Genomic DNA, 17,103 nt, shown 5'->3' with positions numbered 1-17,103 from the left:
TCATAGTACTCATAATAGTCTATATATAAAAGTATGTAATGGCTGCATATCAAATCAATAAGTAATGTTCCTCAGATTCAACTTAATCAAGATCATAATTTAATAACATAGCAAACAATCAACAAGATTGAAATAACACAATGGAGATTTCTAAGGAGGGTGCCACTGAAACTCAATGTGAAAATGTTTTAACTATTTTATATTGTGTCTTAAAAGAAAATATTTTGAAAATTGTACCAGTCGATGATGATGATAATTCTTGAAGAGGAATAGCTAATATGATAAACTATAAATTTTAATTATCTAAAAACTAAGTGATTGGGCAACAAAATGGCAAATGAAATTTAATGTTGATAAATGTAAAGTAATGCAAATTGGAAAATATAATTCCAACTATATATACAATATGATGGGGACTAATTTGGCTACAACTATTCAAGAGAAAGGATTTGGAGTCATTGTGGATAGTTCTCTGAAAACATCCACTCAGTGTGCAGCGGCAGTCAAAAAAACAAATAGAATGTTAAGAGTCATTAAAAAAGGGATAGAGAATAAGAAAATATCTTACTGCCTCTATCTAAAACCATGGTACACCCACATCTTGAATACTACATACGGATATGGTCCTCTCATCTCAAAAAAAGAAATATTGGTATTGGAAAAGGTTTAGAAAAAAGCAACAAAAATGATTAGTGATTTGGAATGGGTCCCATATGAAGAAAGATTAAAAAGACTTGGACTTTTCAGTTTAGAAAACATGAGACTAAGAAGGGATAAGATAGTGATATATAAAATCATGACTGGTATGGAAAAAGTGAATAGGGAAAAATTACTTACTTATTCCCACAATAAAAGAACTATGGGGTCACCAAATGAAATTAATAGGCAGCAGGTTTAAAACAAACAAAAGTAAGTTTTTCTTCATTCAGCGCACAGTCAACCTGTGGAACTCCTTGCCAGAGGATGCGGTGAAGGCTAGAACTTTAATAGGGTTCAAAAAAGAGAGAGATAGATTCATGGAGGTTAGGCCTATCTGGCTATTAGCCAGGATGGGTTGGAATGGTATCCCTAGCCTCTGTTTCTCTGGAAGTGGGTGACAGGGGAGAGATCACATGAGGGATTACCTGTTGTGATCCCTCCCTCTGGGGCATCTGGTATTGGCCACAGTCAGCAGACAGGATACTGGGCTAGATGGACCTTTAGTCTGACCCAGTATGGCTGTTCTTATGTTCTTATGTATCTGTATGCACCAATTTTATTTGAGGCTCTAAAGATTTATGAATCATTAATTATCTTTCTTAGATTAAGTTACATTTGATTTTGTAACTTTGTTCCTTTGTACCAAAGTTCAGATCAAGAAAGATAACAATCCTGGGCATGACAAACACCCACAAAATATGGAGAAACCCAGCAAAATGTGATGCAAAAGCAAAATTCAGACGTAATAAAAGTTAGCTGGTGTTTGAATTCTGAAGACAAATGCCCAATATAGCTCCGGTTCCTCTTTTTTTTCTGAGAAACGAGGACACAATTTCATTAACCAGTACTGAATATTGAACTTAATATACTGGATTCTTACACTGAAGACCTGTTACACTGCTGTGACAAAAAAAAAACCGAGAAGTCTGGTGGCACTTTAAAGACCAACAATTTTATTGTGGCATAAGCTTTCCTGTGTTGCAACTGACTTCATTAGATGCATGAATTGAAAGAAAAACTGCTCTGGCAGAATAAGGGAGCCATAAAGTGGGTGTAAATTACATTTCTAATCAGTTTAATTAACTCTCATTTCCAGGCCCATTTACATTGCTAGAGCAGTGAAAAGTGAACATAAATGGGAATCAGACCCAATAGCTTACCATCCAGGAAGACAAAACAACTTAAGGAAATCCCTTCACAAATGCCTTACTTAACCAATGTTTTTCTGTTTGCTCAATACTAGAACTTCAAATTGCTGTAGTCGGTTAGGAGCAATACCCTTGAAAATATATGTATAGTGTTTTGATCTGTGGAATCATGGAATGGACCCAAGAAGTGGAAGAAATACCCAACTATGTCTACAAAATATTGATGTCCAACTGGAAATCATGGTCCCTGACTTCATCATCTGGTTGAATCTCTGAATATTATGTCCAGTCCTTTAATGTGCCTCTTGGTCAGTTAGTCATTCAAATCTTCTAGGACTTTTTTTTTTAACCCACTATTTTGTTATATAATCAAATCTGGAAATTGCTTTCCATATACTCTATTTGAGCCTCACGTCGGGTGTGTCTAAACTACATCCCTCTGTCGACAGTGGGATGTAAATTAGATGTATCAAAAGTGCAAATGAAGCATGGATTTAAATATCCTACGCTTCATTTGCATAATGGTGGCCACCGCTTTTTTCAAAACGGGGCTTTTAAAAAAAACAGCAGTTAAGACGGGACATTTTTGATCCAGGAGTACAGGATCTTTCTAAACGGAGCCTTTCTGTTGGAAATGCCCTGTCTAAACTGCCATTTTTTTTTCCCAAAAGCCCAGTTTTGAAAAAAAGCAGCGGCTGCCATTATGCAAATGAAGCGTGGGATATTTAAATCCTCACTTCATTTGCACTTTCAATACGTCTAATTTACATCCCTTTATCAAAAAAGGGATGTAGTTTAGTGTGGGATATTATTTCATTTGAAGATGAATATTGTAAGTGTATTACTCTACTAAACATGAAGGTTCAAAATAAAATTCCTGAAGGGGAACCTATCAATCAGCTCTTTGCTTCTCACTGGTTCTACAAGTTCTGAGTCATCTGAGCCAGTTATCATCGTGATTGGGAGAGTTACTCCCTAGCACAGACCAGTGTAGTGACGGACCAGCTCTGAACAACATGTTCATTAAAAAGTTACTGGAGAATGAGATGTGGGAGAGGTGGCTAGAGGATATGGAAAAAGAGACCTTTCTTCTTTCAGTTTGTAATTTGGTGAGTATTGGAATAGAATTCATTCCTGTGCCACAAGTTCTCCATGCTACTCAATTAGTGCATGAGTCTGGTGCTGGTCCCTTGCATAGTTGTGACTTTAATCTTTTCATGATTAGTGGTGGTCTTTAGTGTAGACAAGCCACAAATGTTTCCTAAGGCCTGGTCTACACTGCAGCAGAAAGCCGAATTAAGATACACAGCTCCAGCTATGTTAATTACATAGCTGGAGTCAAAATATCTTAAATCATGTTTCTGCGCCATCCACTCAGCAGGAGGTCAATGGACTTCCCTCACTCCTCATGGTACAGCAGGACTACCAGCGCCAGCGGGGGTAACCTCTGATGTCAATTTAGCAGGACTTCACTAGACCCACTAAATCCAACCCTGGAAAATCGTCTGTGGTAGCATTGATCTTCTGCAAAGTGAAGGCATGGCACGAGTATTTCTTGATAGTTGTTGTTATTTATTAGGAATGGGGTGAACAGAGAGAGAACTTGGGGCTGCAATTACATCATATGTGTTCACCAGCTGCCTAATTGACTTAGGAATGGAGAGAACACATACTGAAGTGTAATACACATTATATGTTTAAAATAAAACCGTAAATCAACTATACAACCTTTCAAAAATAACTGAAAATCCACATAAACAAATTAAAAAATGTTATAATAAAAAAGAAATTATTGAAATATTCTTAGCCTGCCATACAGTAAGATATATTCTGAATTTGTCCTCAATATCTTTTAATCAATACACATATGTGGCAAATTTGTACATTTCTGTTTTATCAAAGGTGCAATGTTATTCTACTAGCCATATAAAAAGAACAACATTTTGGATCCTCTCTCTTGAATTTCTGCTTCCCTGTTCTATGGCATTATTGTTGAATTTGTTTTCTTCATGCAGAACTATTATGGAGCTGCCAAAATGATTCTTTCTGACAACCCACTGGGCCTGACATGTGGAATGGTATGTCCAACCTCAGACCTTTGTGTAGGAGGATGCAATTTATATGCTACGGAGGAGGGACCAATTAATATTGGTGGATTGCAGCAGTTTGCTACTGAGGTATGTAAGACATATAGATGTCTGGTATTTTTACCTATAAACCAAAGAATTTTAATGATTAAATATCTTACTAAATTAAACATGTTGGTATATGCTGTATTGCAAAAGTAAAAATATAATGGACTAGCAGATGTACCTGGCATTGCTTGGGTCTGTAACTGAAGGAATTTATCCTGTGTGTGTGTGAGTGTGTGTGTGTGTGTGTCTGTAAAATACATGCAAATATACATGCATTATTTCAGTGATTGTAGTTTTCAAAAATGAAGGAAAATGAAGACTGAAGTGAAGATTTGGCGATGAGGAGTGACAGGGGAGAGTTGACTAGAGACAGAGGTTTGGGAGGTGTGGGGCAGCTTAGGACATGGGGAGGAGGGGCTCAGGGCAGAGGAAAGGGATTCTGAAGTCAAGGCAGGTGGGAGTTGCAGGACTCAGGGCAAAGGCTGAGGACAAGGGGCTGGGAGGTGGGAGGGGGCTTACTGGGATTGCCCATGGCAGCGAGGGTGGCACTACTCCGGAGGCAGCTTCTCCCAGGGCACCAAGACAGTGCTCCCCTGCCAGCACCCTGCCAGTTGCTCTCCCCCATGGCCTGCAGGCTATCTGGGGGGGCAAGGCTACAGAGGCTGCCACCCCCTTCAGATACCCCTCCTCCCACAGGTGCAGGCTGTCTGGTGGGTAGCAGGGCTTGGAGGCTGCTGCCCTCTCCAGCAGCCTCCCCCCACCCTGTGGCCTGCAGGCTATCAGAGGACAGGTGGTTGAGGCTCTGGGGGCTACCCCCTCCTGCAGCAAACCCCCTGCAGCCTGCAGGTCATCTGGTGGGCAAGGCTCTGGGGGCTGCCCCTGGACTCCAGCAGCCTGCAGGCTCTCTGGGAGGAGGCCAGGCTTCAGGGGCTTTCCCCCGTCAGCAGCAGCCCCTGGCCTGCAGGCTGTTGCGGGGGGGAGGGGCAAGGCCCTGGGGTTTCTGTCCTTCCCCCCCTCCCTTCAGCTGCCTCTACTTCAGCAGTCCTCCTGCAGTTTGCAGGATGTCTGGGGAGGGGCCAGGCTCTGGGGGCTGTCCTCTCCTGCAGCACTCCCCCCATAACAGCCTGCAGGCTCTGCCCAGGGTATGCTCCAAGTCTGGGGAAGGGGGGTTTCTTACCAGTGTGCTGGCAAGCAAGATGGTGGAGCCCCAGCCTTGCTGGTGCTATAGCTGCTCCCCAGTGGCCACTCTTAGTATCATATCCCTCCCATCTATGTGCCCCTCCCTTTCACATTCTTCTTCTTCCTGCCCCCTCCCTTTCCGTGTTATGGGAAATAGTCCTATTCCTGGCATTTCCCATTTTCCAGGCACAACAACCCTGCCCTTAGTTTAAGTTAGGATAAGAGGAAGCTGCATATCAAATGTGGTGGTCCTGGTTCTTACCATTTAGGAGTTCTTAAATACAGGCAGACCCCGGGTTACATGGATCCGACTTACATCGGATCCCTACTTACAAACAGGGTGAGGCAACCCTGCACTAGCTGCTTCCCCCCAGCAGACCAGGGAGACGCGAAGCTAGCGCCCACCCCCCCAGCAGACCAGGGAGATGCAGAGCGGCTTTTCTCAGCAGACACCTCAGCTTGAGAATAAAGGACTGAGGAAAGTGAGGTGTGGGAGAATAAAACTGAGCTCTGGAGAAATGTTTGGCTAGAGTTTCCCCTACAATATGTACCAGTTCCGACTTACATACAAATGCAACTTAAGAACAAACCTACAGTCCCTATCTTGTACGTAACCCGGGGACTGCCTGTAGACACATAGACAGACACACTGTAAAATAAATATATAGATTAAAATAACTAGTACTTTCCTTTTCTTAGAGAGATAGGCATGTTATTCAGTAACTTTAAAAAAACCTAGGAGTCCTGTAATACCTTAGGGTATGTCTACACTGCCTCCCTAGTTCGAACTAGGGTGGCTAATGTAGTCATTTGAACTTGCAAACGAAGCCCGGGATTTAAATATCCCAGGCTTCATTTGCATGTTCCTGGGTGCCTCTATTTTTAAATGCCTGGTAGTTCAAACTATCTGCCTGCGGCTACACGTGGCACGGGCTAGGTAGTTCCAATTAAAGCTCCTAATTCGAACTACTGTTAAACCTCATTGCAGGAGGAGTAATGGTAGTTCGAATTAGGAGATTACTCTGAGGCAAACAGCAGATTACTCTGAGGCAAACCAGGGTATGCACCAGCTTGTATCTTTGTAACATCTCGTGTGGACACTACTATAGAACAGTGAAAGTCCTGGAGTGTGGTTTAATTCACTACACTACCACATACAGGCAGTCCCCGGGTTACGTACAAGATAGGGACTGTAGGTTTGTTCTTAAGTTGAATCTGTATGTAAATCGGAACTGGCGTCCAGATTCAGCCACTGCTTAAACTGACCGCCAGTTCTGACTTACATACAAAATCAACTTAAGAACCCCAAGCGTCCCCAAGTCAGCTGCTGCTGAAACTGATCAGCAGCTGATTCCAGGAAGCCCGGGGCAGAGCAACTCTGCCTCGGGCTTCCTGTAGTCAGCGCTGGTCAGTTTCAGCAGCGGCTAAATCAGGATGCCTGGGGCAGAGCAGCTGGGGTGCTACTGGGTTGCTCCAGTAGCGCCGCTCCTCGGCACTACTGGACCAACCCAGCAGCACCCCATCTGCTCTGCCCCAGGAGTCCTGATTCAGCCGCTGCTGAAACTGACCAGCAGCGGCTGAATCAGGACCAGAGCAGCTGGGGTGCTGCTGGGTTGGACCAGTAGCGCCCGGAGCGGAGCTGCGGGACCAACCGGCAGCACCCCAGCTGCTCTGCCACAGGCGTCCAGAGAAAAACCTAGTCTGCTGGGGGGAGGGGGGCGTACTAGCTGCGCCCCCCCAACCCAGCAGACCAGGAAGACACGGGCGGCGGAACGAGAAGCACTGTGGTCCCGCTGCCTGGGTCCTCCGCGGCTTTGCTCCCCGTCTCCCTGGTCTGCTGGAGACCAGCAGACCAGGGAGACGGGGAGCAAAGCCTCTGAGGACGCCGGCAGCGGGACAGCCGCGGGGCGTCTGGGCTGTCCCGCTGCCGGCTTCCCCCGCGGCTTTGCAAAGCCTCAGGGAAGCCGGCAGTGGAGCAGCCCAGGCGCGCCTGGGGTGCCCCGCTGCCCGAGCCCCCCTGTGGCTTTGCAAAGCCGCGGGGAAGCCGGCAGCGGAGCAGTCCAGGTGCGCCTGGGCTGCCTCGCTGCCCGAGCCCCCCCGCGGCTTTGTAAAGCCGCGGGCGGGGGGGGGGGGCTCAGGCAGCCCAGGCGCCCCTGGGCTGCCCGAGCCCCTCCGCGGCTTTGCTCTGCGTCTTCCTGGTCTGCAAACCAGGGAGACGCAGAGAAAGCCCCAGAGTACACGGGCGGCAGGACCGCGAGGTCCCGCAGTCCGTGTACTCTGGGGCAGCCCCGTTCGTAACTGCGGTTCCGACATAAGTCGGATCCGCGTAAGTCGGGGACTGCCTGTACTGAGATGTTTAAGAGAGAGGAAACTGGATTTAACACATTTTAATTTTAAAAATTCTTTAACATGCTCTTAGAAGATAGGTTAAATTCTTTTAAGCTCAATATCTTATTTGTTTAATTATTTAGTGTATTAGAATGGCTTTATATTGCAAATATATGTACTAAAGAGCCAAACCCTTTCTCCTTATGCCACTTCCTAACTCTTCTACATGGGACACATTAGCTGTGTCTAGACTGGCCAGTTTTTCCGGAAAATCAGCCTCTTTTCTGGAAAAACTTGCCAGCTGTCTACACTGGCCACTTGAATTTCCGCAAAAGCACTGACTTCCTACTGTAAGAAATCAGTGCTTCTTGCGGAAATACTATTCACCCTGCAAAGCTTTTGCGCAAAAGGGCCAGTGTAGACAGCTCAGATTTGTTTTCCGCAAAAAAGCCCCGATTGCGAAAATGGCAATCAGGGCTTTTTTGTGGAAAAGCGCGTCTAGATTGGCACAGACGCTTTTCCGCAAAAAGTGCTTTTGTAGAAAAGCGTCCATGCCAATCTAGACACTCTTTTCCAAAAATGCTTTTAACAGAAAACTTTTCCGTTAAAAGCATTTCCGGAAAATCATGCCAATCTAGAGGCAGCCATTGAGTCAAAAAAGCAGCAAAAGCTGCGAACTTGGGAAAGGTGTTTAGTTTCAGAGAACCTGCAGAAGGGACCTAGTGGAAGGGTACAGCTAGTGGATTTGTGATTGCAAGGGTGGTGACCCATTTAATGGACCATATTTATAAACAGAGGGTTGAATTTTGGTCCCCTATGCAAAGTCTAAGGGCTTGTCTTCACATAGCCCAAGATCAATGCTTTGGAGATCAATCTCCCAGGGTTTGATTTAGTGATCTAGTAAGGGCCTGCTAAATCAACCGTTAATGGTACTGTTGATACAGTACTCCACCAGGTCACAAGAAGTAAGGAAAATTGATGGGAAATTTTCTCCTGTTGACCTCTTGCAGTGGGTATGCCGCAGAAATTCAACTTAAGTTATATCAACTCCAGCTATGCTATTCTCATAGCTGCAGCTGCATATCTTAGGTCAACTTTCTCTGGAAAAGGCTAATGCATACATCAGAAGATCGAATCTTTATTCCTCCTTCCTGGGAGTTTCTGATTGTGTATCTATATGGCTAGGCTTTACCTTTAGTGAAGCTCATAGAGTCCATGTTCCCTTTGCATTGTTTATGGCCAAGGAATCTATCTGCCTACTGCACATTTCTTTTCATGGTCCTGCTAAGAAATTTATGGATGCACTCTTCACCCTTTTGTGTTCTGTTCTGAACTTCCTTTTTCTGCTTTCAAAGCAATAGAAACACTTTGATCCAGGTAAGTTTTGAGCCTACTAGAGTGTCATCAGGAGGACTTGGACCAGAATGCTCATCTAAGGGATTAGACAAATGATGGTCAACACATGTAACTTCTTGTCTTACCTTTATGTTGAATGACTAGATCATAACAGAATACTAGATCATATTCACCAGCAGCCACACACCACCAAAACACTTACTCAGGAACCCATTCCTGTAACGAACCCCATTGCCAACTCTGTCCATGTAGCTATATAAGTGACACCTTCACAGGTCGTATCCACAATAGTCACACCATCAGAGGTCATCCACCTGCACATCCACTAATGTGATATATGCCATCAAATGCCAGCAATGCCCCTCTGCCATGTATATTGGCCAAACAGGACAATCTCTGTGACAAAAGATAAATGGACACAAATCAGATATCAGGAAAGGAAACACACATAAGCCTGAAGGGGAACACTTTATAACTTCCATGGACAGTCAGTAATAGATTTGAAAGTAACCATCCTTCTACAAAAGAATTTAAAAATCTGATTCCAAAGGGAGACAGCTGAACTGGAGTTCAGTTGCAAATCCAATACAATCAACACAGGATTAAATAAGGCTCTTAACTGGTTAACACACCACAAAGAGTATTTCCTCTATTTTGATATTCACATCTCCACACCAAATGCTATGAATGAGCTACTTTGACCCTGGCTTAATTAACATCATTAATACAATATAAATACCCCTGCCTCTGTAACTTCCAGTCCAATTCATCTGATGAAGTGGTTTTTACCCATGAGAACTTTTGCCCCAATAAATCTGTTAGTCTGTAAGGCTATGCCTAGACTGCATCCCTCTTCGACAGATTTACAGGATCTGTCAAAAAAGGGTAGAAATGTAGCCGTGTTAGTCTGGTGCAGCTGAAACAAAAAACAGGACTGTGTAGCACTTTAAAGACTAACAAGATGGTTTAATAGGTGATGAGCTTTCATGGGCCAGACCCAATTCCTCAGATCAAATAGGGGAAGAAAATTGTCACAACCATATATACCAAAGGATACAATTAAAAAAATGAACACATATGAAAAGGACAAATCAAATTTCAGAACAGAAGGATGATGGGGGGAGAAAGGCGGTAAGTAAATGTCTGTGAGCTAATGATATTAAAGGTGATAATTGGGGATGCTATCTTTGTAATGGCTAAGATAATTAGCATCTTTATTCAAATGTGCGTGTAATGTGTCAAATTTAAGCATGAATGACAGTTCAGAGGATTCTCTTTGAAGTGAAGTCTTAAAAGGTCTTTGAAGCAGGATGCAGGTAATCAAGTGGTTGAGACAATGTCCTTTTCGGTTGAAATGGCAAGAAACTGTTTTTTCTTTGTGATCCTGTCTGATATATGTTTTGTGGGCATTGATCCTTTGTCGAAGTGTCTGAGACTTTTGTCCAATGTACATAGCGGACGGACACTTTCGGCACATGATTGCATAAATTATATTTCTGGATGCACAGGAATATGTGTTCTTGATCTTATAACTCACTTGGTTGGGTCCAATAATGGTATGAGCAGAGTGAATCTGTGGACAAAGCTGGCAACGGGGTTTGTTGCAAGGGAAGGTACCAGGGTTGGTATTAGTGTGATATGTCCTGTGGTTGTTGGTATGAATCATCTTAAGGTTAGGTGGTTGTCTATAGGAGACTATGGGTCTGTCATTCATGCTTAAATTCAACACTTTACACGCAAATTTGAATAAAGACGCTAATTATCTTACCCATTACAAAGATAGCTTTCCCAATTATCACCTCTAATATCATTAGCTCACAGACATTTACCTCCCCCCCCCATCCCCTCCCTCTATCCCCTATCTGTTCTGAAATTTGATTTGCCCTTTTCATATGTGTTCATTTTTTTAATTGTATCCTTTGGTATATATGGTTGTGACAATTTTCTTCCACTATTTGATCTGAGGAAGTGGGTCTGGTCCACGAAAGCTCATCACCTATTAAACCATCTTGTTAGTCTTTAAAATGCTACACAGTCCTGTTTTTTGTGTCAAAAAAAAGGTTTATTTTCGACAGATCCACGTCTAGACTGCTTTTTTCCCCCCAAATCTCCGTTTTTAAATCCCTGCTTCATTAGCAGTTTTGACGTGCCTAATCTTCATCTCTCTGTCGACTGAAAGGTGTAGTCTAGACACAGCCTAAGGTGCCTCATTGTTTTTGTAGTTTATATCAGTCAAGGGACAATATAATAGGCTTGTTAATGACCCTGGCCCATATACTTATAAATACAACATTTGCTGCAAGTCATAACGCTTACATAAAAGAAATACATTAAACACTTGTCAAGTCTATGATAGATATGATAGTGAAATATTACTGTTTAGAAACCAAATGCAAGTATATCTGTTAAAACTTGATTTGTCTTTCCCTTTAGTCTTAATGCCATGATTAATAGGAGGGAATTATGGCTTGATAGATTTTGCTAAATATCTGCCATTCTTCTTCAAAAATCTTTAGAAATCTATTTAAAAAAGCTCAGTGCTGGCACAATGATTGATGCTAAAACTGCAGGACAGAATGAATAGCTCAGAATGGCTTTCATCACAGTGTTTTAAGTTTGTTTAAAGTGATGTATTGGTATCTAAAGTCCAAACACAATAAAGTGATGATGCTGTGCAATTTTGCATGGACATTTTAAAAGTTGCCGAAATGCATTTTTTCTATTGCCTTTTCTGTAGCATGCAGTTTCATTATTTATATCAATCAGAAAATATATGTATTGTTGGTACTTACAACTTAATACGATTTTAAATGTATTGAAGTTTGTTGTTTTTGATGACTTAGTATTTACTATAATAATCATAACTAGCAATAGTTTGCCTTTGTATTTGTAATAAATAATGACTTTAGCAATGACAGTTTAATTTCTACCAGGTAAAACAGAAGACCTCTTTACTGTTTGAGTTGTAGAATTCTGGGAATATTTTCAGCTTATTCAATAGAAATAAATATCAATACTAACAATTCTATGTAACTGAAATTGTAAAACAAACAAACAGACAAACCCAAAATAAAACAATACATGCTACAATACAGGCACAGAAGGAATCTTAAATTATTACCAGTAACACAAATGGGCCCTGATTCCGCAAACGTTTAAGTACGTGCAGATATTTATTTACATGAATGCTTAACAAATTGTTTAACTTAGACATGCAACATGTAGCGGTATTAATGTGGGTTGCACATCAGTAGTGCTCCTGTTGCACCATGTAAATGGTTTTTTTTCCCCATTCCTGAGTGCCTTATTTGTTAAAATCTACCAATTTTAACAATTTTTTTTCATGGAATTAATCGGAGGATAATATATGTGGTTCATAATAAGATAAAGTAATTATGAAGAGACACACTATTCAGTTTGCTGAGATGAAGACAAATTTGCAATATAACAGGAATGCAAATTAAAATGGAAAAATACATAGGTATGACGTATGTCCCTTTTGTATTTCTGTACTAATCTGTTCATACTGCAGATAAAATTCACAAACTGTAAAATATTTTTCTTGCATATTTTAAAACACAAAATATGGTACCTCCCCCCTAATACCTTTTCTTTATTCTGCTCTACATCTTTGTAACTCTTTGCCTCATTTTCAATTATATTGTAAGCAAATAAAAAAAGAAAGGTATTTAATAAAAAGGATCTAGATGCTTACAGTTAAATGCAAAAATGAATGTATTATGTTATACTCATTGCGATATAGAATGTGTATGTTGTGTGCTGTTACCAAGGTAACAATTGCTGCTAGAAAATAGTGTGGAGTAAAAACTTACTGTGATAAATGACAAGAGTGTCCAGAGCTCAGGTTAGAACTTTTGCTTCACAGGTCAAAATTATATTAATGTCTCTCTTTCCCTAGATTTCCTCCTCCTGCCATTACTCAGTTGTTTTAAAATCATGAAAGATTTCTGTTCCTTAGAATACTAGTTATGTGAAACTCTGTGCACTGCGGAATATAGTGCAAGTAAATATAGGTAGAGTTGTGTGAATATGAAACCCATTGAAAGGCCTAAAATTTACTTTTTTCTTAATGCTTAAGTACATTTTGTATGTTTGGAGCAAAAGTGAAGTGATATTTATTTGTGTAATGATGAATTAGTAAGAAGTCAAACAAATAATATATTTCTGGATTCAGATTATTGAGTTTTTTAAATTAATTTTTCACTGTTTCAAAGAAAAGGAAGAAAATAAATAGTATTATTATCATTATTATTAATAATAATAATAATAATAATAATTAATAATTCTGAATGGAAAAGCAAAAGCTAAATAAAAAGTGGATTACTTCTATATTTTTATGCTCTGCCCTGACACTCCTTCCTCTTTAAGCATATTGTCTATTTTTGGAATATCAGGAAGCAATTGGAAAAGGAGATTTAATAGAATATTTTCCCAGAGGTGAGTTATTTTCAGGTACTTGCTATTAGATAGATTTGTTAGTGGCTTCTTTGGCATTAAGTGTTCACAGGGAAACTGGATTACCATTCTTATACTTACATCACCTCCCGAGGTTACCACTCAAAATGAGAACTGAGCAATCCTCTTAATTTTTTGTCTTGATGAAATCATTTGTCTTTAGGATGTTAGTAAGAATTGCTTTCATTTTTAATGTAAAATCAAGTTGCAATGTAAAAAAGCTGAGTAAAATATAGAATTGTGCAGCTTGTTTGAAGTGATAGGCATGATTTAGTGCCCCAGCACAGGATGTGGACGCAGGGACTTCAGATATCTTAAATCAGCACTCACATAGACTCCCTCTTAGTTCTTGGACAAGTCACTGGATGAAATTTTGACTCCATAATAGGACTTTTGATATTGACTTCAACAAGACTCAGATTTCACCCTATATCTCAATCAACCAACTTGTAAAACAGGTATAACAATATTCATTTAACTATCTGACAGAACTGAGGTTTGTTAACATGTGTAAAATACTCTAAGGAAAAGCAGCATTTGTAGCCAGATATTATTAAAGCTTACAGAATTTGAGTAAACTTAAAAAACAAAAACTGGTCTGGAAGCACTTTATAGACTAACAAAACATATAGACAGTATCATAAGCTTACAGACAACCTCCCAACCTGAAACAAATTTTTTCCGGTAACCATGCTACACAACCACATCGTAAGCATCCAGGAACCCAGCCCTGCAATCAGCCACAGTACCAACTCTGCACACATATTTATACAAGCAAATTCATCGCTGGAGCCAACAACATAAGCTACCAAATCAGGGGATTATTCAACTGAACAGCCGAGAATTTGATCTATGCCATCAAATGCCAGCAATACTCCACTGTTATATAAATTGGACAGACTGGACAGTCCCTACGAGAAAGAATCAATGGACACAAATCAGATATACACAAAGGGAAGATACAGAAACCTGTTGGACAGCACTTCAGTCTATCTAATCACTCTTTAAAAAGATCTCCAGGTGGCTGTCCTGTCACAAACAAATTCTACCAGTCAAATACACAGAGAGGTGTTGGAATTACAGTTCATCCACAAGTTCAGTTCTCATGCTAATGGCCTCAATCAGGATGAGGGATGGCCAGAGCATTACCACCCTAACATTCAATGAAGGTGCGAACAGCTCTTTGTGTAGATTCTTACCTTAGTACCTCCCTATCTATTGCGTTTGATCCTTATTTGCTTTGTTTTAACTACCCAATCTTCAGGTGCTTAAGAATTGCCAGTTCTGCCTTCCAGCTTTTCCCTTTGATATTTTCATAACCTCTGCTCCTTGTTTCCCGTCTCCTCTCCTTTTATTTTCCTTCCCCCCTCTTCTTTCTCCCCTATTTATTTTGGGTCTGCACATCCTAAACTCCAAACTCAGTTCGTCTGAAGAAGTGAGCTGTGCCCATGAAAGCTCACAATAGATACCATCTTTATGTTTTGTTAGTCTATAAAGTGATACCAATCCAGTTTTTGGTTTTTAAGTTTATCATGTACAGACTAACTCAGCTACCCCCTGAAGCTTCAGAATTTGAGTAGTCTTTGTGTGAGGCTACTAGCCTCAATTTTATCAACATTTCCTGATGTCCAAAAAGGTGTACAGGATTAGTGATTTAATTTGTGTTGCTTATAATGCTCGTAGATGTGGACCATTGAAAAGTCTTTATTTCCTGGCCCATGTATTGCTGGTAAATTAAACTATTTGAAAGCTTCAGGGGCTAGCTGAGGGTATGTCTACACTACCCTCCTAGTTCGAACTAGCTGGGTAATGTAGGCATACCGCACTTGCAAATGAACCCCGGGATTTGAATTTCCCGGGCTTCATTTGCATAAGCGGGGAGCCGCCATTTTTAAAACCCCGCTGGTTCGAACCCCGTGCAGCGCGGCTACACGGGGCTCGAACTAGGTAGTTCGGACTAGGCTTCCGAGGTGTACCGGTAGTTCGGAATAGGAAGCCTAGTCCGAACTACCTAGTTCAAGCCCCGTGTAGCCGCGCTGCACGGGGTTCGAACCAGCGGGGTTTTAAAAATGGCGGCTCCCCGCTTATGCAAATGAAGCCCGGGAAATTCAAATCCTGGGCTTCATTTGCAAGTGCGGTATGCCTACATTACCCAGCTAGTTCGAACTAGGAGGGTAGTTTAGACATACCCTGAGTTAGTCTGTACAGGATAACTATTTGCTATTTTTTATGTTTATACTATTTGAGTTAGAATAAAATTTTACAACTTCAGGAAGGCTACAGATACCTGTACTTTGCTTAATATTTTAATTAAAATTAATCCACATGCTTATTTTACTTTAATTATATATTCAACTGTACCTTAATAACGTGCTGCTACCACAATATGCATTCACAAGTGCCTATGACAATTTATTGGAATGTGTGAGGATACTACAATCAGCTCTTAAAATTTGCTGGCTATATTGACTGGAAAATGTATTTCTTCTTCAAGTGATATCCCTGTGGGTGCTCCACTGTTGGTGTCGGGCTCAACCTGGGGCCACAGATCGGAGACTTGCAGAGCAGTATTCAGGTGGTGTGCACATGTGTGTGCAGTAAGCAGCATTCCTGCTTTTGAAGTTAACGCGTACAGCCTGCTTTCCTTCAGTTCCTTCTTTGCTTCCCTCGGCTACAGACGGAGATCAAACACTCTTCTCCTCAGTGCAAAGCAAAGAAGAAGCTTTTGCTGAAAAGCAAATAAGTAGTAGTTTAGTTAGATAGTGTTAAAGTACCCAGTTCTTCTTTCCCTGGTTATACAGTTTAAATAAAAAAAAAAACCTTTTCTTTTGTTTAGTTTGTTTATAGTTCAGTTGGACTATCAGTTTACCACAAACTAAAAAACAAAAACAAAAAAAGAGAGATTGAGAAACCAAATGCAGACAGCTCTCTTAATACAGTCATAAGCGGCATAGTCTGCCACCAGGAGACATGCCAGGCTCTCCTAAAGTCAAGAGATGTGAGAAATGCTGAATCTCTATGCCAGCCTCTGATGGTCACAGCGAATGCATATGCTGTTTGGGGGCACACATGTATCACAAAAATATGTCCATTGACAAAATCTGATAGCAAGATCTCACAAGGAAAGAGCTCATAATAAGTATGTTGTCCATTGACAAAGCCCTAAACCCCCTATAAAGGGGACAATACGGGCTTCAACTCATGCCCTTCAACTCGGAAAGTGCGCTTAAAACCGAAATCCTCACCAGCCCGCTCCCTCCAGTCACAAATGAATAAGGGAGATGAACCTGGCATCTCAGGCATGGCAAAATCTTGAGCCTTCTCACTAACAGGCTCAAAAGCATGCTCTAAACAGGCTGTGAAACCAGCTACCCGTGATGCCACTGACATCCTTGGTGCAGTGCGAGTCCACGGTGCAGTGCATGCCCCCTGCGCAGCTTTCACCGCGAGTACAGAGAAATGATAGGGCTAGTTCTAACTGCCCTCCCATACCTCACACTAACCCCAGATCTCCTGAAGTATCAAGTACACCCATGCCTCCACTGTAGGTGCTGGTGGATTTGACAACGGGGCACAACCCCCACAGATAGTCATCAACCCACCACTGATTCTCAATGCACAAAACACAAGCTCCACTAATAACTGACAGGAGAACTAGAACCAGATCCACTGTTGAATCTTCGGCATGACACTGCTCTCTCTCCCCATTATGAATAAGAGGCTTGCTGCCCTCACCATACTCACCTGCTTTATCACAACTTAGTGCCTACCACAGGGATACA

The 17,103-nt window shown here is 41.5% G+C and overlaps 1 protein-coding gene across 7 annotated transcripts in view; it reads left to right on the top strand.

The window, feature by feature from the left end:
- DPYD (dihydropyrimidine dehydrogenase) overlaps positions 1-17,103 on the top strand; it is a 680,031-nt gene that overhangs the window by 269,119 nt on the left and 393,809 nt on the right. For all 7 annotated transcript variants that reach the window (XM_075936591.1, XM_075936588.1, XM_075936587.1 and 4 more), the window contains one exon: positions 3,863-4,024. In XM_075936591.1, coding sequence (XP_075792706.1) covers positions 3,863-4,024 — 162 coding nt within the window. The remainder of the gene's footprint in view (positions 1-3,862; positions 4,025-17,103) is intronic.

This window comes from Pelodiscus sinensis, chromosome 9, assembly GCF_049634645.1.
Source record: "Pelodiscus sinensis isolate JC-2024 chromosome 9, ASM4963464v1, whole genome shotgun sequence".
Classification (NCBI taxonomy): domain Eukaryota; kingdom Metazoa; phylum Chordata; order Testudines; family Trionychidae; genus Pelodiscus; species Pelodiscus sinensis.
This window is presented reverse-complemented; position numbering and strand designations above follow the sequence as displayed.